Consider the following 27,539-nt stretch of genomic DNA (forward strand, 5'->3'; position numbering starts at 1 on the left):
ATAACAATAAATAAAATGGGTTAAGCGGCCCTTTATGTACAAGAGGACGATTTGCTTGGAACCTCTCTCCTTTTGTATATTATTAAATTAATGAAATAGCCTCAAATGAATTGCCTCACAGTGACCCCTTGGCCATTGGGCGCCCTGGGGCCGTTGCACTAATAGTAATCCAACCCTTGCATGTCTTCACACATCACATGCATATCCTATCAAATTACATCACCACAAAGTAGTTGACTCAAATCTAACCTGGAGTTTCAGGGCCCCCTGCAGTCTGGTGGCCCTTGGGGCAGCCCCCTACTTGTAAGTTCAGCCTTGGTTCTTTAGTGAGGCTTAAACTGAATTAATTCAAATAAAAGCAGCCTATCTTTTTCAGAGCTGATTGACAGGACCTCACCGATCTGGTTTTAGTCATTTTTGCATCTCTCTCTCTGTCTCTCTCTCTCTCTCTCTCTCTCTCTCTCTCTCTCTCTCTCTCTCTCTCTCTCTCTCTCTCTCTCTCTCTCTCTCTCTGTTTAATTCTATGAACCAGTCTAAATAAATAAATAAGACGGGACAGAGGGATAACACGTATAGCCTCTATAAATGAGGGCTTTTCTTACCATCTTGCTGGCGTACACAGGGGGGCAGTGTTTGGTCGTTAATTGGCTCTTTCATGTAGAGCAGGCCGCAAGCTGATTGGTCGCCCTGTGAAACATCTGTATCCATAGTTCCTCGCGTCTCCGGCCAGAAAGCAAAGCTGCTGCTGCCACACACACACACACACACACACACACACACACACACACACACACACACACACACACACACACACACACACACACACACACACACACACACACACACACACACACACACACACACACACACACACACACACACACACACACACACACACACACACACACACGGCTGGACAATGTTGTTACAAACTGACTGGAGGTTAATTATTATCAAAATGTTGCCCTGCATTGAACAGAACGGTACGGTACTAGGGGTCGGGCACTGCAATGAATAACGCAGAGTTTGTGTCGAAATACGTTTGTAAAATACGAATTCATATTTCCATAAAGCAGAGAGGAAAAGTTATGGGGCCCCAAAAATAAATAAAAAAACAATGCATGATTGGAATGACAAACCGATGGCTAGACAGACAGCACTGTCTATCGGGGGCTGCTTGCAGAATTATGTCACACAACTGCGCTTTTATTGACGATGTAAGACACGCACACACAGCCATGCCAAATCTTTATTTTTTCTTCTTTTTTTCCTTGGGAGCTTTAGGACGTGCGCGTGAAGTGAAGCCCATCCCACCCCCGTTCCCTAAAGTCACTGCGCCTGCTGCTTCTGTAAGCGCAGGAGGTGTTTGGCGCTGGATTTGCACACCGGCTCCCCTTTGCATTGAGCAGCCAGCCAGCCTCTGGACGCCAGGTGCCCCCCTATGCAGGCTAGGCATCGAGGCAGACACAAAGGAACAAGCTAGACTTTTTTCTTAAAAATCTTATATTTTTCTAAGATCCAAGTGCAGCGCTGGACATGCCTTGGAGCCTGCAAGAAAACTGAAAATCTCTCTGCTGCTGCTGCTTGGATACTAATCGGGCTGTGTGTGTGTTGGTTTCACCGAGACAGAGCTCATTCGTCACCACCAGCACGCCGGGCTCCAAATGGACTATTGATAAGTTTCTAATCAGATTGACGATCGCTGCGTCAACGGAGCGGTAGCCTAATAGTGCGCGCTGCCAAATTGGCCGATCTTTCCCTCTTCATGGACCAGCTGAATGAATTGTTATCATGACACAGCGATGAATGTTGGGATTTCTCGTCCCCCTCCCTGATTCAAAGATAGCTTTATATCCGGAGCGGTAGTGCAGCTGTGACTGTCCTGTCCTGTCCCCCCCCCCCCCCTCTTTTTTATTTTAATGCATAGCCTTTGCAGGGTCAAGATGCAGTTTCGGACTGTGCTGGACGTGAAAGTCGTGGACGTGGAGAAGAGGCGCAATCCGTCTAAACACTACGTGAGTTAATGTCTTGTTGTGACTGCATGCCCGCCTCATATTCATCCATTGTCACCTTTTAATTGGCTATTCCCCACCTTGTCCCATTATGTGTCTCTGTGGCCTGTTTACAGACACCGTATAGGCTACTGTATGAGCGTGACACCTGGACGCTGCGTTTAGTTCCAACAAAAAGCTGCTGTGTATAGCCTATGTGAGGAGGACCACAGCTAAAGCTAAGCTAAGATCAGAGTCAGCAGCAGCAGTAGCCTCTATACCTGCTTATAAATAATGAACAAATCCGAAGCATTCTAAGACAACCCCCCACAGTGCTTCAACAGACCCAGTTTATCATCACAGGTGAGCTGTCATAAGTGTGTAGCCTACTGGTAAAGCTGCAGCCAGGCCATCACCTGCACTGTAACCTGGTGGCCTGTTATGTGTGGTTCTCCTCCCCACCTTAAGAAGATCATGATTTACTACTGACAGACAGACTATTAGTCCTTCAGTTGGTTAGTCGAAGCTAATGGCGAGTTTACATGAGTTATATAAGTAAAGTGGTAAAATTCTGGAGGAATTTCAATATAGCCGAAGCCTATTATGGCTTTGCACCAACTGATCGAGGGCACGCAAAACCAGCCAACCTGTCTTTTGTCATGGAGTTCCAACACGTTTTTTTTTAAGCCTCACATTTCTTTAGTAGGACATCTCCTCAAGCAAGAATATTGATTGGAGTGTTGATGGAGGGGAGGGATAGTTATGAGCAAAAACAATGGCATAAATAATCCAGATCCAGTAGGCACTCAAGGTTGGTTTCAAAAATATAAAATGGCCATGAATTTATTCGGAAAGATACATTAAAAGTACACACACACACACACACACACACACACACACACACACACACACACACACACACACACACACACACACACACACACACACACACACGTGTAGGCTTGAACCTTCATCCCTGAGTTTTCATTTTGGATTAGGATTGATATCTGATCCGGATTATATTTATGAAATATTTTGGTCATAAAGTTCTCCATCTCCCCTCCGTAAACTTTATTCCCTTTTCATGAGCGCTGGTGGTTTGAAGGATAGCCTACCAGAAGCGCTCCTGACACTCCTTTTTTTTTATTGGTAAAATACCATTGACTCAAATAACAAAGAAACATAATCAAATGTAGGCCTATTCCGTAATGTTCGCTGACCATTGTCCAGTTGTTGCACACTACCTGTGCTGTCCAGAAAGCATTTTCAAATCATTTTTGGTAGCAAACTAATCTCACAGGAGTTGCAATGCGTTGCTCTTCTGCTGTTGCTTTGACCGTATCTCATTCGTCCAGTTTTAATGCAGTTGTAGATGATAACATTTCAATTTCTCCTCAACAACTTTAATGGAGTCTTGTCTGTGTTGTTCTAATATTTGAGATTCAAAGTTGATACTTACTTGGCCTTGGAAAGAGCATTTGACAAAAAAAAATATTGCACCACAAGATCCGTTTAGAAGTTGCTTAGGAGCTTTGAGATGTAACAGCCTTTATATGAAAAGCTTTCTAATGTACCTTTATTTTGAAAGGGCAATCATTTTGTGAGAATGTAGACACTTGCTCTAAGCGAGAGCCTATAGTGTTGGAGCTCAGCACTCCGTGGTCCAAGTTCTTCACATCCGTTTTTTTGAGCTCATAAAACAAGTCATAATAAATGACTTGCTCACATGCAATTACAGTCTACTGCAGGCCCTTTAGCCTAATGCTATGTGGACATAATTAGCACATGTATTATACTTCCAAAGGAGGAATTCACAGGTGCACTCCACATACAGTATATCAGGCGTTCTGTACCTGCTTTGCACACGAACACATTATTGTGATATGCAGTAGTCAGTGTGTTCTCATCCACAGCAAACACTGCATCCGTGAACCTGATTTAAACCTCCTACCAGGAACGTTTAAATGTCTATGAAACAGGCTCATTTTCCCTATGGTCAATCATAGATGACCTGTAACAGAAAATGAGACTATTAGTGAAAAGAAAGCTATTTTATATAGTAAGGATTGATGCCTTTGCACGGGTCCTGTGCTTAGACCGGAAAAGCCTGTCTTTCCTGAACGGCTAGCAATTATCTTTCAGATAGCCGGCGTTGGTGTCGTAAAAACACTACCGCTTTAGTCCACAGGGGCGCTAGAATCAACAGAAACTGAATGTTCCTAGGATCTACTTTAATACCATCCTATTCCTATAGGACCTAAGCACTGTTCAGTACAATGCGTGTATACATTTTTAACTTGGGGTGGCCCCAGATAAACTAATACCTACATTCTAACTCTAATCTTGTGTTAGCATTAGATACTCTATAGAGCCACAGGGCCAAACATGAGATGTGGGGCCCTTGACTGACAACTCCATACCTCCCTGTCCCCTCCCATTCTCTGGGTATTGTTTGTGTATGTTCTCTGTCTCCTTCAAGTGCCCATCACGTTCAGTGCACACACAGACTACACATGGCAGCTTAATTACAGTTTGCCTGGAGCTGTCGCAACCAACCAGTACTCCCATACTGGAGTACCACCTGCCCCTAGGTCTGCCGAGTGCCTATTTGGATTTACATGATTTAATCACAAGCTCACCCACACCAATGTAAGAAGGATATTGACTGAACTATTAATGGTCTCAAAACTACACAGACATAGAATTACGATTAGGTAATCATGAAAAACATGCCCCAAGGAACTTGATATTGTTTATTTAAAATCACACCAAACTTAACATAAAGTATAGTAGTTTGGTAGAGGGGACCCTTAGCAGCTGTATTTGCCTGGTTGGTGATAACAATTAAGAATAATTACTTTTGCTGTAATAATTCAGGAAATCTCAAGATCACATACAAAACAATCTTAAATTCAGAATATCGCTAAATAGCACTTTAGCCACAAAGGAATGAGTGTCTCCTAGGAATATAACGGTAAGTTAGCCTAAGGTCTTGGTCAGTTTGAACTCAACAAAAAGGATGTCAACAATTATGTTTCATCACTTCAGATTCAGCATGTAAATGATAGCATGTGTGTATATATGCTGATAGCTATCTGACGGTATGCCTATAACTCACAGTGGCCAGTTCAATGATCATATTTTTTTTTTGCATTTTAATGAATCACAGCATGAACACAATGACATTTCAGTAGCCCTCCAGCAACAGCCGTCTTAAATGCCAGAGCCCTTGTTCCTTCCTATGTAGGTCGCACGTTCTTTAATTCGCTTTGGACAAATTCTTCTGTCAAAATAATTCACATAGTTAAAGGATTTTATAAGAGCTACTTTCTATCAAATAAATAGTCCTGATCAATATTGCTAAAAGGGTGTCCAGTGGATTATGCAGTGTGTGTGTGAGCAGGACATTGTTTCAGGCATGACCCAATGCTGTTCAAGGAATTTAAATGTCACGTTTCGGGAGCGTCTCGTGTTCAAAAAGTGATTCATGTCCTACTATAAATGATTAAAGGAATAGTCTGACATTTTGGGAAAATCCCATTATTCACTGTCATGCGTAGAGTCTGAAGAGAAGATAGATACCTGTGTTGTGTGGATGATGTGTTGAAGTATGGAGGCGATAAGATAACTTAGGTTGCGTTCCGAATCGCATACTTTCTACTATATAGTATGTAGAAAAAAGATTTAGGATGTCCCGATTCTTATGGCCAGATTTAGGATGGTTAGAAGTACCCGGATGTCCTACTTCATGCGGCCAAGATTGTTAGTGTTGAAAAGTGCATCCTATTTGGGCGATTCTGACCCACAATCCAGTGCGCACGTGAAGTGACGTAACATCGACGAAGCCTCCATATGAAAACAAACGGGGATGCGACGGATATAAAAGCAAGAGGCAAGATCAAGGCGCAATGTTATGATGAAATAAGAGAGTAAAGTATGTCCCAATAGTATCCCTACTGCATCATAACTAGAATCTTTTTATCTTCGGATGTAGTATGTAGAATAGAAAAAAGAAAGAGTATGCGATTCGGAACGCAACCTTAGATTTACAAATGAATGCACGGGCAAACTGCTGTGTCACCTCCAATGCTCACCAGTGAACACGCTCCTTGATTTTATTGGGGTTCATCACAATTTTCCCAGGGATCAATGTTCCCAGACTTATATGGCACCATATGGGACATTTTATCAATGTCATATTTTGTTTATGTGGATAAAATAGCCTACAGTTGTAAAGTCAACAACAATGACTTGATATTCATGATACATTCATGATGTGTTATCTTTGCCTAATTAAATCATCTCTACACCACTCGGATGAGTTGTGCAGAAGGTTAAAAAACGTCCACTTGATATCACTGACAGAGTATAGAATGTTTTTTAATCCACCTTCTACTATGAAGTTAGCAACACATTTCACTTTGTGCAGGTGAACTAGTTTCTCACCAACATTATTATCCAATTGAGCAATGGGAAGATTGATAGTTGGCGTAACAACCTATACTAAACTGACCACCTGCTCTCACTAACACTAACTCCATATTAAACACATAGACAAAATAATGGTGTCAATGTCCTCAACTCACTTTTTTGATTGATTGATTGATTGTCTTTATTTCGAACATGCAATAAAAAAATAGATGAATAAATAACAAACAAACAAAAGCAAAACAAAGAAATAGAATTAAAAAAAAAAAAAAAGCAAAAGAAAAACAGACATGCTCGAAAGGGGGTAGGAGGAAGTAAAAAACTTATCTAGTCCTACCCCTTAACAGATCAATTTTGCTTGGATAGATTATGTTATTAGCATGTCAGTATAATAAAAAGCTATAATAATGCATATATACATGAGTACCGAATCATTTTGTGCATATATATATATATACATACACATACATACATACACACACACATATACATATATATAATAAACAATCATATATATATATACTATAAACTATTTATATTACATTATAAATACCCATACATGTATATTGTAAGTTACTATACATATATAAATATTACAAATATAAATACAAATACCATGTATTCTACAAAACTACAGTCTACATATGTCCATGTTATAAAGGCTTTTCTAAATTTCTGTACTTTGTGAAGATGATGTCTTTATATCTGTTTTTGAACTGTCTTATGTTTTGGCTTTTCTGTACTTCCACACTTAACTTATTCCACAATTTTACTCCGTAGATGCTGATACAGAAGCTCTTTTTCGTTGTGCGTGTGTGGTGGACCTTGAAGTTCAGCTGTCCCCTTAACTTATAACGTCCCTCCCTTTCAGAAAACATTGCCTGTATGTTTTTTGGTAGCATATAATTTCTGGCTTTGAAGATTATTTGGGCAGTTTTGAATTCAACCAGATCAGGAAATTTGAGAGTTTTGGACTGTATGAATAGTTGATTAGTATGTTCATGATAATTTACATTATGGATTATTCTAATGGCTCGCTTCTGAAGAATATACAACGGTTGTAAAGAGCTTTTGTATGTGTTTCCCCAGATTTCTGAACAGTAATACAAATATGGTAATATTAATGAGTTATAAAGAATATGGAGTGATTTATTATTCAGGAAGTGCTTAGCTTTGGACAGGACTGAAATGCTTCTTGATAGTTTGGTTTGTATGTGTTTTATATGAGGTTTCCAGCAAATTCTGTCGTCAATGATTACCCCCAGAAATTTGTTTTCATATACCCTTTCTAAGTTTACACCCTCTATTTGTACCTCAATGTTTTCTGATTTTTTACAGTTTCCAAATATCATAATTTTAGTTTTATTTAGGTTTAGAGATAACTTATTTCTGTCAAACCATTTTTTTAGTTTGCTAATCTCTGCGGTCAATGTGGACAGAAGTTGCTGCAAATTTTCCCCAGAAACCAGTATATTTGTGTCATCCGCAAAAAGTATAAATTTTAGAGATTTCGATACATTGCAAATATCATTGATGTACAAGTTAAATAACCAGGGGAGAGCTTGGTGTTTTGGTGTGTGTGTGTGTGTGTGTGTGTGTGTGTGTGTGTGTGTGTGTGTGTGTGTGTGTGTGTGTGTGTGTGTGTGTGTGTGTGTGTGTGTGTGAGAGAGAGATGTGTGTGTTTGTGTGGGATGCGTGTTTGCGACAGAGCTGTCCAATTTTTTCCCTGCGGACCCTGTGAGCACTTGGCTTTGACAGAGCTCCGAGTCTTTCACTCCTAGCAGGCTAATGCTAACAAATACACTCAACTTAGAGACAGTGAAATAGGGGTATGCTATTCATATACAGTTATATGTTTAATATCAGTTTAACATGAGCTTCAACTCTATAGGTGGGCTTGTTGAGTAGCAGCAAGGCGACTATATGTGAAGTTTTTTTTTTTAACCTTTATTTATACAGGTATATCCCATTGAGTCCGAAGACTCTTTTGCAAGGGAGACCTGTTCCCATTTACACGTTACCATTCATACACCGATAGCAGGCTAACTATCGACATTCACACGAGGCAAGGTGGGTGAAGTGTCTTGCCTAAGGACACAACAACTATGACACAGGTGGCAGGGCGGGGATCGAACCTCCAACCCTTTGATCATCGGCCGACCTGCTCTACCAACTGAGCCGCACTGTGCTTTAGACTGGCCTGTCTCAGTGGGCCAGTCTCTGGCCTAGTTTCCCTAGCTACCCTGTCTCAGGAGACAAGGCTAGTTACTGTGGGAAGAAAAAAGAAAGATTTGAGGGTATAGAGGGAAAGACACAATCTGTGGCAGCCATTGAATCTCATTTGTAATGTTTGTGAGACCAGCTGGAAATGCTTATCTAGTGAGAGAGGAAGGGGAGGGGGGGGGGGACTAGACTCGGAGCTCTGTCAAAGCCAAGTGCTCACAGGGTCCGCAGGGAAAAAATTGGACAGCTCTGTCGCAAACACGCATCCCACACACACACACACATCTCTCTCTCTCACACACACACACACACACACACGCACACACACACACACACACACACACACACACACACACACACACACACACACACACACACACACACACACACACACACACACACACACACACACACACACACACACACACACACACACACACACACACACACACACACACACACACACACACACACACACACACACACACACACACACACACACACACACACACACACACACACACACACACACACACACACACACACACACACACACACACACACACACACACCCCAAAACACCAAGCTCTCCCCTGGTATGTTTGCAGGAGGTGATAAAAGAGAGAGCAAGGATGGACATGGCCATGTTTACTTTAAGCTTCCGTTCCACTACAAGTCCCAGTCCCATAGCATTTCATTTTGCTGGAGAGACTCCTGTGCCGTGCAAAGGCCCAGGACTGGAGGATGCTGTTGTTGTTGTTGTTTGGCGCTGTAAAACATCCCTTCTGAGAGCCCTTCAACTATTTATTGGCCTATCAAACACAGAGTGATATCACGGTGAACAAGGTCCCTGGTTTTCAACCTTTCAACCCCTGACTGAGGTGCATCCTGGGGGCAGAGGTTTATAAGGTTGGAGCTTTTGTTTGGTCGGATCACTGTTTTGGGAGAGTTTGACGTTTGGCTGGAAGTGCTCAAGGTCTGTGTGTGTCAGACAAAAGGAGGAGGCTTGAGTCATGTTTGTTTGCTGCTGATGCCTTGTCAGTAAAGTTGATGTTTCCGTTGCATATTTTGCAAACCCTTTTACTCTGACACTGATCCTGACAGTGTGTGTGTGTGTGTGCTTTGCATGCACTGACACGAGTGGTTGACAAAAGCTGCTGATGTTGTCGTCATGCACCGTTAATACCGGGGAACTCACATGTTTCCTTCATGTGTTCTGTAACGGATGTTGTTTGATTGTGGATGAATACATGTGTCTTCTGCACAAGTCTCAAATGCTTGACAGCTCTATTATGATAGCAATATCACTCACTCCTCTGACTCATCTTCATACGCTTCATATCTGGGGTCAGGTCGGGGAGGGACCTCACACTTCCCTTTCCCTGACCACAATCAACAAGCTCTGACTGAGGTGTTCCCAGGCCAGCTTGGAGATATAGTAATCTCTCCACCTGGTCCTGGTTCTTCTCCTCCTCTTCTTCCTCCCTGCTGGACGTCCCTGGAACACCTCCCTAGGGAGGTGACCAGTGGGTATCCTTACCAGATGCCTAAACCTCCTCAACTGTTTCCTTTCTACTTAAAGGAGCAGCAGCATACTCCAAGTCTCTCAGGATGACTGAGCTTCTCACCCTATCTCTAAGGGAATCCATCCTCCATAGAAAACCCATTTCGGCCACTTGTACCCAAAATCGATTTCTGTCAGTCATTACCCAGCCTTCATGACCATAGCTGAGGGTAGGAACGAAGATCGGCCAAGAGATCGAGAGCTTTACCTTCCGGCTCAGCTCTCTTTTCGTCACAATGGTGCAGTAAAGCGAGGGCATCCTCACCGGTGCTCCGATTCCCTGGTCAATCTCACGCAAACGTCCCCTAAAATCATTTGTCGGTGTTCAGGGGTTTAAGCGCATTTTGTGGTGCTTGAACATGGCCTCCAGCTCCCTGGAATTTTTACAGTTTTCTTTGCTGGAAGCACTCTTCATGAGATTACTAGATAGTCAGAGAAATTTGGCTAAAAAGTTAATAGAAGCAGACTGGCTTGATTACAGTAGAATGACAAGATATTCTTTCTCTACCAGAGCACTCAAGAATTATTTATTAGAAGTTTTTGATCTGATTAATAATATAGCCTCCAGAAAGTATTGTAATAATTATTCTCTAACATATTGACACAGATATTTCAACCTAATGGAGTAAAGAATTAATCATATGTGTGCAATGGAAGCCAAGATATCCGGGCTTAAAGATGGAGTCAGCGCTTCTGGAGAATGCTTGTTGTCAGAATAATTTTCTGTGAAAATCAGTGAATATCTCCTTACGACTCAATATCTGTCTGTAGTTCTGGTGTTTATACACAGCGTATAGGCACTGTAAACTGGTATAAGAAAGGGTATTTAGACAAAGGGGTCGACAATATTTTAGCTAACTCAATAGCTAACAACATACCTGTTCCACCTTGGATCCACCTTTAAGTATGGCTCAAGTTACAAAGTATCCAGATACTATAATTCCCATAATGCAACTGGATAGCTTCAGTTTTGATAGATCCTCCCTTGCATACCTTTCAATTTCAACACGTAGATCTTCTTACACAGGCTCCTTCTTATACATATTTAGTCTTAACCCCCAAACCAAGATAATATCCCTGATTCCACCGCTATGAATCTAGTAGGGCTTATTTCTCACACTTGAAAAAAAAACTCAAGATCCAAAAGAGACAGATTGATCTTGATGAATACAATTGGTGTAGCCTACCCTGCTTTGGCACAGCTTTGGCATATTTGCACTCAAATGGAATCCAACATATGAAGTTCACAGGAGAACACGGCCTTGTCTGTCTTTAAACCTCGTTTGGATCTGATAAACGATACATTTAGAAACATTATTTTGTGTACACGTTGAAGGAAGCCATCAAAGGTGCACAGGATGTACCTGCTCAATTGACACTCTTCCTCAGCACGCCCCAACAGGCGCTTCCTGTGCCCACCACAAAGGCACACGGAAGGCGTGACTGGTCCGTTTCACAGTGGAAGTGACCACAGTTGAGGAAAGTCGAGGCGTTGGCCTTGTGTGTGGGAGGTAAAGGGCACTGTCTTGGCAGCGGATACAAAGCCTCTGACTTCAGAGGGTTTCTGAAGACCCCCTGCCAAAAGCCTATGAATGGAACCGTCCTACAGTTTATTTCACTCTTGTGGCATTTTTGTTGGCTCTGCTAAGACACGGCTTTGAAGAATTTGTCAGGCTTTATTGTCTCTCTGCCTAAAATGAAGAATAACTCACTGTATTAGACAAGGGAGTATATTTAGGGCAGTCGTGGTTACACGTGGAAACACTTCACTCCCATGCAAAGAGAATTTTTCCAACCTGACTTTTTTTTTGTAGTCAGATCATTTGCGCTTTTCATGGTCTGGAAGTATGATGCTTGTCTGTTTTTATAGGTTGCTTTAAATATAGAAGTTTAGGCGGGGTTCTCTGCATTTAGTGGCTAGGCCAACATTCTCTGCCCCGCCAAGCACTCTTCTCTTTTGCCTGCTTCGCTCCAAACTGTGCAACTGGATCCCGGCTTTCCTCTGAAACTGTAAGTTATTTCTCTTTAGACATTCTCTATACGCATTATCAACTATGGTCATTGAATTATGTTAATGTGATTGGAGAGGAGAGACAGTGGAGAAATACACAAGTTGTAAACTCGTCATGAATATTCATAGCTGTTTCAGACGAACATGATGAAATAATCAGAGGTCCAATTTGTCTTGTCGCAAGAATTCATGTTCTTTTCTTATAGCCTCTGAGCATGAATAACATCTTTTGTTTTTGAGTCCCTACTTCCTCCATGGGAATAAACAATTCACAAGGTTTTTCTTTTTCTTGCTATCTGGGACGTTCAAGCCCTCAACGCCTTCCTTGAGTTGTTTATTTATTGTCCCTCCTTTGTGTTATTCTTGTTTAAGAATCCGATTTTTAGACTCTTTGAAAAAGAAAGTTGTAAGAAATGTATTATTGACGAGTGACTCCTTTGTGGAATCTGAAGAAGAAGAACTCAATCTGCGATCAACAAAAGATTGAATTGCAGTGTTTGAATTGCAGAAAGTCTATTGAATGATAGGTAGTTAGGGGAAATTGCCTTTTTTTCTTTACCAGTAGCAGCTGTGCACTGAAACAGTAGTGCATCTGGTCAAATGTACTCAGGATTGGTCCTCTGCAGTCATAAACAGTGAGTTATGTTTGAGCCTGCTCATTGTTTCCTCATCCCTCGATACCCATTTGAGTTTTCCAACACCTTCCTGTTTCCAAATGGAGGCGTGGTTATATTAACAGCTCAGTGGGAGAGATCAAGAAGTTTGAAGCAGAAACCTTCCTTGCCCAAATGTCAGCCTTCATTTTGAAATTGCAGCAATGTATTATTGGTCTAGACATGTCTTCTGCTGTGAAAGAATGTCTTGAGGCAATTCCCAAGATAATATTTGACTTTGTATCTTGATGTCTCTTTGGTTATGAAATCTCCACATGGAAGATTAATATTCTAGACACTTCTTAATGTTGTTACCTTGCTCGCAAATTTCTCAATTTGTCTCTTTCGCTGCTGTGAAAATGGCTTATCTTCCAATACATTTACTCATAAAGGAGTTATGTAACTGGCCGATGAGGGGATTCATTTCTTGTTCTTGTTATCACTATGCCTGAATCCCTCATACTTAATAATCATAAGAAATATCTTGACATTCATTAAATGGTTTATAACTACATAATGTGGATCTATGCAGACATATTTTTATTAATGTATTTGTGAACAACTATTCCTCCTCCTGCACATGTAGGTGTTGAAAACAAAAAAATATGACAATAAGTTATAAAACACAGTTGAAATATATCAAATATGTCTCTGAAGGAAACTTTATAATTGCTGACAAATATTCCGTATTGATGTTCACTTTAACATGTCCTTGTAGCTGTGTACAACTACATAACGGTGTAAGCTATTTACTAAATGTTTGTTTAATACTATTATTAAGCTTCATACTAAATAGGGGAACTTAAAGTTCAAGTGTTACTTTGTTCCACAAATGCTTGATTGAGGTTATGTTGGCTGTGCTTCTTCAGCTCTGACTCAGCCAGAGTCAGCTATATTTGAGTGTGTGTCCCATTGAAAAGCTGCAGAAAATAGCAGCCACCATGTAATACGCTAAATGAAATGATCCAATTTCATTACAGGCAAATCAGAAGATGTTTACTGCTGGATGTTTTCTCCATTCATCTTGTGAGGCAGGCAGCCGCCCAGACTGTTAGAATTTACTGCCTGTGATGAGTGAATAGTCTATTTCGGGGACTTGGGGTGGGCGGGGGGGGGGGGGGCATTAGGTTTAAGCTTGATATTTTGGGCACGGGTAGAGCGGTGGATGATTGTTTGCTTGTGTTTTCCACTGTGGTTGCCATCACATACCCCATCTGCTTCTGAGGTTTGGATATTTTATTTTTACCGAGTCAAGATCTTTTCAGCCTGGCTCCTGTCTTTGTACAGTACTTCAGCTCAGCACAGATTAGCTTCTGAGTCAAATGAGCGGCCCAGAGGCATGATGGGAGGATGATACGCGGGCATACCATTGAGGTCAAAGGAGTTTATAGCGCACACACACACACACACACACACACACACACACACACACACACACACACACACACACACACACACACACACACACACACACACACACACACACACACACACACACACACACACACACACACACACACACACACACACACACACACACACACACCACATGATAGAATTGGAGTAAGTTCCACACAGATTTGTGACTAAGTTATATGTGCATGTACTCTTGGCCAGATTGATAATCGGTCCAGGCCAATAAAACTGATATATAGTGTATATATATTTGTTTTACCACATATGTATCTTTAAGGGCGTGTATGTATAGGCCGAAAACAAGTGACAAGAAAATCGCAGTGCTGGAATACCATAGATATATTTGAACAAGACTCTGCAGCTATTTGAGAGGCTCTGTGAGGCTGTGCTGAGGCAAGGCAGTGCTCTGAGCTAAACGCTATCTACACGCTAACATGCTCACAATGACTGGGTGCACTAACAAGGCCTATTATACACACTCAATGCCACATAGACATTAGACTTGAGGAGCCCCCTCCATTCCCTCTGAGGCATATCTTGTCATTCAGATCATTCCTTATCAGTGTTGACTGGTATGAACTAACAGCATGCACATATTTTGGAGATTCGTGCCAGTGAAGTCAAGTGTAGCCTAGACACAAATCTTTAAAAGGCGGGATGAATATGGAAGTTTCAATTGGACCTTACTATCTGTAAAACTGCAGAAAGGTTGTGAAACTCGCGGAATACAATAAAAAAATAGGCGAACCATAATTCACACGTATTTCACTTTCCACAAACGTGTATTATTTGACTTGCAAAGATGTATGACTTACTCTGTCATATCACACATTAGTCGATCCATTTTTACATGTTAAATGGATTTTTCATTTTGTCCTATACAAACTTCCATAGAAGGAGCCCCAAATGACACCAGGAACAATCTTTGCCGCATGCTCACACAAGTTCCTATCATTCTCCAAAAAACGGCAAAGACGACTGCAACCGCATAAGCCAGGTTTTTTTGACTTTCTTGATTTGGTAACCCAGCAGGGGCCTCTGGGAGCAGCTTTCCACAGCCATAAATGCCAAAACTTCAATCGCTTGTGGTGACTCCCCACCGTGCTTACATCGAAGTTTGTCAGGGTAGTGTGACAGTCGCAGCTTCTTGGATGCCAGTGGCTGTGTTTGCGTTGGAATGAACATTACTGCGATGGCTCATTGCCAGTTAGCATGCTGCTGAGCCCCCATTTCCAGCAGCAACAAGGCCTTTTTCAACCCTGGGTTATCATTGTGGAACCTCCTTTTGTTTCAAGCCCATTGCCTTTCGTTTCTCAACATCAGTGTCTTTTCACGCGATCTCATTCATCTGGGGCTCTGCTCTGGAGGCTCTTGGCATGTACGGAGGGGGGGGTGGCAGTGACAGTGTAAGATCAGTCAGAAAGATGGAGCCTGCTGTTACAGGGAGCAGGGACGGCTCACCAGGGGGAAACCAGCGTTGCCTTTATTTAATCTGACTGTTATACACCAGGCGGAGTCAATCCTTTCCGTGTTCACGGCGGCTTGATGCTAAGTGGATTTCTATATGCACCCCGTCCCGCGCCACTTAGCCGGAATGCCTTGGCCGTGTGACAACGTCTTGTTTTATTGCGAATAACTTGACAATGGGTTATTTTAGCTGTATACGTTGAGATGTACGCAGCTTCGACGTGCTTAGTGGGTACAAATGATATATATATATAAGGAAAACACCATGAATGCTTTTTGTATAGGCTGTTGTTGTCAGTGAATAATGGGAAAAAAGACAAATCTATGTCGGTATTGAATGATTTTTTTCTCTGCATTCTAAACAAAGGTCCTGATTTCACAGTGATATAAAGCAAAGAGCGAGCACCCGTCAAGAATATAATCTCCCATATATAGACTGTCGTTTGGTACACCCACAGAATCAAATAAGTCACACTTGTTTGTGAATCTCTAGATGGTTTTTATTAGTTATTCACATTTTTATCCACTCGAGTGCTTGAATACTTACTTTTCCTCAGTACGCTCTTGTGGTCATGCATTATGTCTCAAAAGTAAAAGTGGATGTAGCTCTGCATTCAAACACTGCCATAGTTCTAAGGTTGGTTGAAAAAGACCCTACTTTTGACACTGGAGATGGCTGTTTCCATGTCTTATACCAAACAGTCAAAGTTGGTCTCCTTTCATGACCATTACGTTTCTCTTACCACCAATTAAGTTCCTCTTTTCACCATGCTCACAATCATTCCCTAACCCTGACCCAAGTGCTTACGGCTGCCTAGATTTAACCAGAACTTAACTGTAAAGGAGGCAGATGGCTCATATGAATCATTCTTGTCACAGTCGTACATACTGTATTTTGGAAGGCACTGACAAAAGATGTCGTCCTGCTGTCAACCAAACAGGCGCCATATAGGAAAACTCCCATGTTATTCTGGAAGGCAATGGCAGAAGACCTAATTTGACATCTAGGACTTGTTGCAGCTGTGGTCATGTTGCATGGGATTGCATTATATTGCCATGGGGTTCTGATATTTTGTCCACCCCTATTCACATTCATTAGTAAGACAGGCTGTTAGAGATGATACAAGCTTTACGTAAGTGTATTGGATTGAAGTCAAGTCTTGGGGTGTACCAAATGAACTGATTCCTCCTTTCAAAAAGCGTCGGGACTCAATAATATACAAGCACCTATCCACTTAGAGCAATTTCACATCCAGAGACCTTTTTTCTGAACATCTCCATATCAACCTTTTTTGAGAAATCCCACCTGCTCCAAAACGCTTCTGATGCAACCTGCCTGGCCCGTGGATCTGTTACCTTGGTTTAATCCATGTTTCATTAGATGAAGAGATGATGGCGGCATCACTTACCTCCTCCTTGAAGGATTAATGGACTCTATACTGTAGCTCAATCTTATCAGGCCTGTCCCAGGGCTACGGCATTGCCTCAGCCAAGGGGCCTAAGGGCAGCAGGTCAATGGCGCCGATAAAGACGGGATTATGACGCCTTCCACCCTGAAGTGTCATGGCTGATAGATTTACGAGGGCGTGTCATTGGGTGTTCATGTTTGGGGAATTGGTCTTGGTGTTGTTGTGAGCGTGTTGCAATGCCTGTTCATTGTGGTTCTATCCTTGGGGGTTTTTTTCATTGTTGATCCAACAAAACCAGCAAAAACAACTGTTCTATTTTGAGATGGTTGTTTTTCGCTCCATAAGATGTCCTCTTTTATACTAGTATAAATCAGAGGTCTCTGTGTGCATAAATGTAGATTAAGATGTATATTTGACTGAGAATTATAGTTCTCCTTGACAATCTTCAACGGCCATTATCTCAACATTAGTTTAGTCAAAAATCTCAATTTCTAAAGCACCTAACACCAACTCAACTTCCCATAATCATTCTTAGCACTATTCCGAAGCTTATTACATAAGGATTTGTTCATATGTTGTTCATTGTCTGATTTATTAGACATGTTCTTCTTTAAAAAAATGCTGAAAATAATTTTTTTAAGACCTGTACATGGTATTGTTTGATTTGTAAAATAAGAAAAAGGGCTCTATCCAGAATCTGTTCTGTGAAAACTTTGGGCTGTAATTTGTTGTTAAAAAATGAAATGTTATACATTGTACCCTACTCTCCTGCAGTGTCTCTTACCTTTAACTTTGCGTCTCTCTTCTCTCGGGCAGGTCTATCTCATCAATGTCACCTACTCTGACAACACCTCCCACATCATCTACAGAAGATACAGCAAATTCTTTGACCTACAGGTAATCTTCCATCAATCACCCTACTCCCTACCCTGCACGCTCTATTTGGTTTGCACACTTGTATTGAAATCCATAACTCCATTGCTGTATTTGATGTATTGATGTATTTTGAACATGTCAGGCCTGTCGACTCGCAGTTGTTTTGTATAGATTAATGTTGCGAGGCGTTCACTGCTAGCCAAGCCCGTCTGTGTGCCCGTGCTCTCTACACCTCGTCCGCCTCAATGAATCAATGTGTGTGTTAGTAATTGGTCTGGGAGCAGTCGGAGACATGGTGTGTTTCCCTTAGCCTGGTAGAGATGCAGCAATGCACCCAATCTCTCACTCTCTCTCTCTCTCTCTCTCTCTCTCTCTGCAAATCTCAATCTCTCCATCGCTCCTGGTTTCTTCGCCACTCCTCTTCTCTCTCTCTCATCTCATCCCTTCTTACCCTCAAAATGTCAGGTAGCTGACAGGCCTTTTTTTTTTTATAGTACAAGCCAAATAAATCCGCTGAGAAGTTAATTTAATGTACCATGCTTTATAGTGGGTTGCTGATAGATTCTTCCAGTGCAGGCTGTTCTGATTGGTGGGTTCTTAAAATATGGTTGTGTATGGAAGAGTTATTTTCTGCTTTCCTGACTTGGCCTGGGATGTGTGACTTTACTCATATGTTTAAGGTGAGACACTGCAGGGGAAAAGGGGAAACATTTTACATATATACTGTATATCATCATGTCACTTTGCCAGTTGATTACATTCATGAAAACAATTATTTTTTGTATTATAATTTTTCATAAATGTTTGAATATATATGCAAATTTGGCAATATCTAAGTAATTATGTGTCCATTTGCATCATAAATAACAATAATGTGGATGTTGGATAAAGCCATTTTTACAACATATAACAGTCTGATGTTTTTAAAGAGCAGATTTTGAATAGCGTTTTTTCATTTAACAAATAAATAAATATTCTACTTTTTTTGTTTTTTTAAGATATTTTTTTGGCATTTTTATGCTTTATTGATAGTGTAGAGACAGAGTTGAAATGGGGCAGAGAGGGGAGTGACATGCAGAGAACGACCGCGGGCTGGAATCGAACCCGGGTCAGCTGCTGGCCGAGGCCCATGGGGGGGGGACGCCCTACCAACTGAGCTAAGGGCGCCCCCTTTTTCAGCATGTTTTTAAGAACAAAATATATCATATAAATCAGACAAATAACAACATATGGACAAATCCTTCTGCAATAACCTTGGGAAAAGTGCTATAAATGATAATGGAAAGTTGAGTTGATGTAATAGCTTTATAAACTGAGATTCTTGGTTCAGATTATTGTATAAAAATGAATGTTGAGATAATGGCCGTTAAAGATGGTTGTATGGGAGAAATATACAGACGCAAACGCAGGGTTTAGTCAAATAAACACGTTAATGTACATTTTGGACCTCTTATTTACACTAGTATGAAAGAAGAAGACATGTTATGGAAGCAATTTAGCCAAAAGTGTAAAGTGTAAAGTTCTATATTCAGGATGTTCTATTTATTTTGGAACGTAGCAGGAGTTGCAGTCAAAACCCTGCCCTGTGTCTCTCAGGTTGACTCTTCCATACTGAGCGAATGTTTGTTTGCGTTTATTCCCCCCTTGCACCCTTAGGTTTGCTGCAAGCTGATACCATATGTATATTGGACCAAGGCATATGTATATTGGACCAAGGGGTCTCCAGGTCACTAGTAAATGTGAAGGGGCCGTAGTGAAAGAGTTATAGAGAGAGAGAGGGGGGGGGGGGGCATGTCAATAGATCCAGTGTGTTAGTCCGGCAAATGACTGTTTCAATCAGTGGAAAAGTCTTTCCTGAAAGGTCCCATTGATAAGCAGTGGAGCATGGGTGGTGGAAATAGACTCGCCCCTTTGCAAACTGATTACTACCAATGTGGCCTAAAAGACAGAAGTAGAATAATAAACATGGAAAAGCAAGCTAAGTCTGGCTGGATGTTGAAGTGCTGGGGAAACATCAGATGCATGCAGAAGGTGAGTGGATTGGATGCGTGTTTTCCTCCTGATACCAAGTGCGTCACACACTCCTCAAATTGCCTGCAAGGAAACTAATGAACCTTAATGGCTCATGGGTGGCTCGGCACAAAATCACTCCCAGTCAGCGGCGGCAAGATTGATTTTTGTTAGGTTTGTCGGATGGCGCGGGGCAAAGGTCGGCTGACTTGGTTGCTCTATTGAGTTGTCAAAGAAAAGCAGGCAGTGGTGTTAAGAGTACAGCTGAAAACTTGAGTTAGAGTAGAGATACCTTACTACCGTCACAAGTTACAAGTCGCCTATTGCATTACCACTTGAGGAAAAGTACAGAAGTACTGTATCTGATTTTAAAATGATTTCAGTATCAAGAATATTTGTGTAGGTATAACACTTGCAGTTGTAAATGTACTTAAAGTATTGAAAGTAAAAGTGACTGTTATATAATATTAGATTAGTATTGCTGATGCTTTAATGTAAAAGCAGGTCTTTAGTTTGAAATAAACTGCACTTTTATTCATAAATTGATTGTTTTTCGTTTAACGATTAAATAAGCAAAAGCAGCCTCAGCCTTTCACAGTTTGAAAAGCTGGAACCGGGATATTGGGGCATGTTTCCATTAGAAAAGAATATTATTAAAACACTCACCTGAACATACATTTTTGACAGTCAAGCTATCCATATATATCGACTGATGTTTAATCTGTGCTTGTAGGCCTACATACTGTTGGATAGTAAGCAATATTTTATAAACTCTTCATATGTTTCGTGTGTAAAAAATCGTAACTGGTAATGTAAAGTGAGGTTATCGGATTATTGTAGTGGAGTAAAAAGTAGAAAGAAGCATAAAAAGAAAAAGATTCTTACTGTGATGTCACAGTAAGAGAAATGTAGCGTTAGACAGTGAGACCATAAAACACTCTATCTGCCTTTTCTCAGGCTAGGATGAACCAATTTCAATTTTTTTTGCACATTTATACTACATAGGATCTCAGAATTCAATACACCTTCATATTCCCACCGGTGAAGTAGGCCTTTAAGTACAGTACTGAGTTAATGTAGTTGGTTATGTTACACCTCTGGAAAACGACTTGAACAATTTCGGAAGAGTTCGAGCAATCTCTTTCTACGTATTCCTGAAATGCACCAGATGTCACCCCTAGCCCTTCTCTGTGCACGTCTACTTTAATTTGCCTGTTTCTTTGATGTTTCCATTACGTACTGTGACACACATGAATAAAACTACCACTGGCAATCCCGTTTTCCAGTACTCGCTAACCCCCTAATCTGTGCCGGTATATGGACTAGAGAGTAAAGTTTTCTCTGCCAGCCTTTTGATCTTTCTAGAACCTTTTGATGGTCCTATTTGATCCTGCTGTTTTCAGAGCGACCTGGAGCCTCTCCTGTCCAAACATTTATCCACTGCAGAGGCCCTTACTGCCTCCGCTAACTCTAGAAAGCAGCAAAACAAGGATAGGCCGCTCTCAAACTATTGAAGCGTGCTTTAACCAAAGCTTTGGCAGAATCCAGTAATAACCCAAAACAGGCTGTCTTCCCTGGAAACTTACTGGCCGCATTTCTATGCTGGCATCGAGCAAGTATGTTGCTGCATTGACTGATTTTGTTTAGGCTTGGCCCCAAAATGCCACTGTTTAGTGGGATAAGTGTAGAATGCACTGACTATCAAACCTACATGTTTAGAATTCCAACACACACACACACACACACACACACACACACACACACACACACACACACACACACACACACACACACACACACACACACACACACACACACACACACACACACACACACACACACACACACACACACACACACACACACACACACACACACACACACACACACACACACACACACACACACAGTGTCTCTTTCTGTAATAGGCAACCCTAAAAATCCCAATGATCCAATCACCTGTTACTCAATTCCAAAGTTCTTCTGCTAGTGTGAAGCCAGCTAATAGGTAGAGTGGAAGGAGATTGGAGAAATGCAAGACTGATCTGCGGGAGAGAAACAAATGTGAAGCTCTCACACAACATCAGGCTATAGGTCTCCCAAGGCTAAAAAAGCAGCACCTTTCTCTCTGCCACCATCTCTCCATTTAGCTCTCTATACCGTATTAACAGGAAGCAACAAGGACGACAAAGGCAAGTCAAGACAGACAGAGGCTTGAATAGGCCTAAACATACCTGCCACATCACACATATATATATGACACCTAAATACTCAGGATGTGACTGGCTCTTCCTGGCTACTCTGTACTCTGCTGTGCAATGATGTGCTTTTGTGTCAGGCGGTCCGGTCACTAATGAGTCAACCAGTGTGTCCTTCTGTCAGAAGTAGAACGCTGCCCATGTTATTCATCAGAAGTGAGGAAAACCAGGACAGGCAGAGAGGGAGGTCAGCCCTGGGCCAATGAGAGAGAAAAAAAAGAGCTATTGAGGATGATGATGATGATACATGGTGTTAATACACAACTTAGCCTCTGTAAAGGGCTGGGTTACCTATTTTGAATATTGACCGGCTTATTTTCTCACTTGCTACAGTACTACCCAAGTGAAAAACCAAAGCTCTCTGTATTCTTTTAGCAATATATCTTACTGGGTCGGTCCAGGCTACTTTCTTTACCTATACCCGTTTACAGAGGCTAGGCTGTGTTTTAACACTGGATATTTTTTCAGTGCAAAACACGGTACAGACCAGGTGTGCGGTTCGTGAGGAGATATTCACGGATTTTGACAACAATGACGATGGACCAAATGAATGAGATGACAATGTTGTTGCTTTCAGAGTCACTTATTCCAAAAGAACCACAAGCATTTTGTTCAGGAATCTCAAGAGGAGTATGGATGATTGAGCCTTGGGTGTCCTTGGGCCCCCTGAGTGAAGTTGGTGTATTTTAAGCTACGGCCTGGTTCACCACCGTCTGAAAGAAGGACATGCTCTGACTCACGCTCTCTACGAAGGCCTTTGGTTTGTATTCAGTCCGCACACGCGCTCACCAACCCTCTATTTATTTTTTATTTTTTCTCACATGAAGTCTGCCTTCATGTGAGCCTCCCTACAGCAACTGAATGTTCAGTCCAGGGGAGATGTTTGATGTTACATCTCCCCAACATCCATTTTTCAAGAGTCAAGTGTACCTTTGAATAACCAACCGACCATATCAGTGTGTTTTGCGAGTGACAGAAAGAGAGAGAGAGAGACAGTCTCAAGGGAGATATTCAATCCTTTTTGGAAATGGATTTTCGGGCGTTAGCAGTAGATTTTTCAGGCAAAAAAAGCATTGTTATGTTAAACACAGAAAAATTATACAGTAGCTGTGGTCAAAGCACTTGAAAGGAAGGTCACTGAATTGGGAATTTTTCTAACCTCTTAAGTGGGCTCTTTTTGATGGAAACATATGTCTAGACCACAAAGGCATTATCGGTATGCCATCCTTGGAGGATACATTGCTGAATAGCCACGCCACTTGCTCGGCCTCCTTGTCCTTGAGGTGTTCTGTGGCATGTACTGTAACTCAACTGAATGAGGGAGCCCATTGTTTCAGTTTGAGTATAAAGGGCTGTTTTATTGTATTGAGGTGTGTGTGTGTGTGTGAGAGAGAGAGAGAGAGAGAGAGAGAGAGAGAGAGAGAAAGAAAGAAAGAAAGAAAGAAAGAAACATACTTTGTTTAGCCCCTGATGATAGGCAGGGGAAGGACACCTACTCGGCAAACACAGGAGCTTGTTCTTTGTGAGTTACAATCGGGCACTTGACGGGACGGCCCATGGACTGGCTGGGGGGAAAGTATGCAGCGTTTTCCCACAGCCACGGCGCAGGGATCAGGAGAGTGGGCTAAATTTAGGATGAATGAGCACAGTTCAGCCGTTTGTGAGAGATTTCTCAGGGCTAAAGAGTAAAGCGTGTCGGCGACTGGGACACATTCAGGGAAGACAAGAAAAGATAGGTTTAATGTAAGACGGTAGCCACGAGTAAAAGGAGATCTAATTTGAGTTTAACTTGTGAATAAGATGTGAATAGAATTCCTGGGAAATGTAATATAGGGAATGACATTTCTCAATTGAAACAGTTTTGTGCATATGTGCTTTCCATGTAGGCATACAGTGATGCAGGCTAGGAAGGGGCTTGTTAAACAACACTGGTTTCTAAAGGAATCCAAATCAACTAGCGATCAATTATAGAGCATACACCTCTGACAAGGTTTCACAATCCTCCAATTTTGGGTAAATACTGTACATAGTATATAAGTACGTTTTTCTTTTGGGCTGTAGTTCATGACAAAATATCAAGACAGTTTTTGCAATGATTGCTTTACGTAAAAAGTCCTTGGAACCACACCGAAATAGTTCACCTTTGACCTACTGTCTAACGTTTTGCACCAGATTTTCCAGATGAATGACAGTGTACAAACACAACCTATTTGGTGGGAGTAAAACTTCCTTAACACCTGAAGCTCCAATCTATATTTTTGTATTAACAATGTTTAAAACATCTAATATGAAAGAGATCATTCATGGGGATGAACCCATAGCGAATGCAACTCTAGTCTGCATCTCCCCTAAGCTCTATGGGGTCTTTTACTTGACCTTGTTTTAGCTTGCTTTGTTTGTATTGTTTGTTTTTGATTCAATTTCAATGTCTATGTATCGGTATTCCTCTCTCTCTCTCTCTCTCTCTCTCTCTCTCTCTCTCTCTCTCTCTCTTTTGCTGTTTGAAATAACCATATTCCATTATTGACAGTATATTGGAACAGATGGAGTATGCATCCACCCCCCCCCCCCTGCTTGCTTCCTCTGTTTACACACTGCCTGTTATCTGGGGATGTATGTGGCAGCTGACAGACTTCCCCTATTGCTCTCAATGCGTGTCTGTCTTTTTTTTTTTTCTTTGACCCTTTTTTTCCTCTGTATGCACATGCCTGCTGGCCAGCCCTCATGTTCCTGTTCTGCTCAAGGTCTCCTCCACCCCCCCCCCCCCTCCCTCTCTCCCTCCACCCCCCCCCCCCCCCCCAAACGGGATATTGTAAGAGGGCAGCACATGCAACTTTTGGAGCGCTTTGTGCTCCTAGAAAAATCTCTGGCAGCTCTCCTTATGAAGCTGAGCCTTGAACAGAGAGAGCTTGCTCAAGGTTTTTTTTTTTTTTTTTCTCATTATAATTTCATAGCTAAGCCTCCACTGCCTATTGTTCACCGCTTGATAAACAGCACAGTATTTATTTTACACTCCTACTGTGTGTGTGTGTGTGTTGTTCAGAGAGAGAGGCCAGGTCTGTGTTCTCTGTATGCCCCGGATATTATTGACCAGCTCCCCACTGTTGTTGAATGAGGTGGAGGACAGATGTTATCAGGGAGATAAAAAGGGAATATGGCACAGTATGAGGCTTCATATGAATAGAGATTGTTCTTCTCTTATGTAGTAGAAGTGTGTTCATATGCCCATAATTGGTCTTGCATACATATATTAACTTATCCTAAATGGTCTCTTATGGCACTTTTCCATTCCTTTCTTGTTTTACACTATGAACAGGTGTATCTACTTTTCGAGGGTCCAGAGATGTTTTTTTCCTCACTGAAAATAAAACGATTGTCTCTTATTGATTGATAGCTTCGTTGGGTTAACTACCTCAAACGATACACATGTCCAAAAGGCAACACCAGGCTGAGGCATGTATAGCTGAATGTTAATCAAGCCTACTTCCCTTTTGTGTATTAACCTATACCTGACACTCACTGCATCTGTATTCTACTGATGGCCCAACAAACCGCACCCATCTAGCATTCCAAACATGTTTAAAACAAACAAACATCCCTTTAGGCTCAGTGCACAGAATCCACGGACTGCCTCTGTGCTTTATCTACAGTATCGTGCGGTCGGTTCCAGCCAATGGCCTTTCCTCACCTCTCTGTCTACAGGTTAATGAACAGTTATTGGGTAAACACAACAAGAGCTGGACCAAGACAAGCCCGGTGCAGACTTGTAATGCCGCGCAGTCCCTGGTTGAAAGAGTGACGAAACCCAGATTAGGGGGAAGCGCAGCGATAAGAGGGCGAGGGAGTTTTTCCAGCAGAATTCAAAGTGAAACCCAGGTGTCTGTCCTATCGCTGTGCTGTCCCCACCGGTCTTCGCCCTCTATTTATCTTTGCCTCCCTCTACACGCCCGACCTTCACCGTCTCACACACTTTCATTCCTGTCACTCCCTGCGTTCCAAATCGCATACCCTTTCTTTACACTAATCTACTGTACATACTACCGCTGATCATAGGAATAATCTAGTTAGCATGCAGTATGCATTCAATTAAGACGTTTACTTATTTTGTTAAATCATAATTATATATTATATTATATTCATAATATCCGTTGCATCCATGGTTGTTTTCATACGGAGGCTCCGTCGACGTGACGTCACTTCCGGTGTGCACTGGATCGTGGGTCAGAATTGCCCAAATAGCATGCTGATTTCAACACTAAAAATCTCCACCGGATGTAGTTGGCATCCAGGTTTTTTTTAAGCATATTCAATCTGACCACAAGAATTGGGACATCATCATTTTTCTACCATACTTAATAGCAGAAAGTATGGGTATTGCAACGCAGGGTCAGTTCTAAAATTCCTCACCCTATCTCTCAGCCTCTGCTTCTGGCATATCTCTCTCAGAAACCCTCCCCTCCTCCCTCACCAACACCTCCTCGGGTCTCTTTTCCCTGGCTAATCTGCCATGACCTGCTCATTTCCCGGGGTCAAGTGCATGAGTTTAGTGGGAGCCCCTGGCCACAGTGGCTCTTGCTGTTTTGCATGTATGTATATTTTAAGTGTGAGCACATACTGTATGTGTGTGTGTGCGAGCGCAAGGGTACTGGTATTATTTCTGCTGACCCAGGCAGTCTTTCTGTTACATGATTATCCTATCCTCCCCCCCCCCCCTCTCCACACACTCACTGGGGCATCTCCATCAATTCGGGTTATATTCCCTACCATAGACACAGGATGAGCTTTTAAGGGTTATGGAGGATCTTCAAATTAAAACCCCTTCAACAGACCACAGTACCATTTATAGTTTAAGCACTTTTCCACTACCAGCTCGGTAGTGCCATATTCTACCCTACTCTATACCTTACCCTACTCTATACCTTACCCTACTCTACCCTACCCTACCTTACCCTATTTTTATTTTTTCTATTGTGGGAATTATCTTTGGTGTGTACCCGCTTTTCAATGGGTCGGATAAACTGTCAGTCATCCCTCTCTTTCATAGTTTTTCTACTTCTCTCAGCCCCACTCATAGTTATAATCCAAACCTCACTTCTCATTTCCCTTCCACACCCTTATATTGTAAATGTGGGCCAAGGAGCGCATACACACACACACACACACACACACACCCTCAAACAGGGAAGGCAGTGCCATCCGATTCACCCTTTCTGGGAGGAACTGTGGTTTGGCC

The 27,539-nt window shown here is 41.9% G+C and overlaps 1 protein-coding gene across 1 annotated transcript in view; it reads left to right on the forward strand.

Annotated features, from left to right (window-relative positions):
- Positions 1-1,898: 1,898 nt before the first annotated feature.
- The window catches only part of sh3pxd2aa (SH3 and PX domains 2Aa), a 115,354-nt gene continuing 89,713 nt past the window's right edge, over positions 1,899-27,539 (forward strand). Inside the window, exons 1-2 of the mRNA XM_080029584.1 lie at positions 1,899-2,015; positions 17,979-18,059. Coding sequence (XP_079885710.1) covers positions 1,944-2,015; positions 17,979-18,059 — 153 coding nt within the window. The 5' untranslated portion in view covers positions 1,899-1,943. The remainder of the gene's footprint in view (positions 2,016-17,978; positions 18,060-27,539) is intronic.

The sequence above is a fragment of the Ammodytes marinus genome (genome assembly GCF_949987685.1).
Source record: "Ammodytes marinus genome assembly, chromosome: 6".
In the NCBI taxonomy this organism is placed as follows: Eukaryota; Metazoa; Chordata; class Actinopteri; order Uranoscopiformes; family Ammodytidae; genus Ammodytes; species Ammodytes marinus.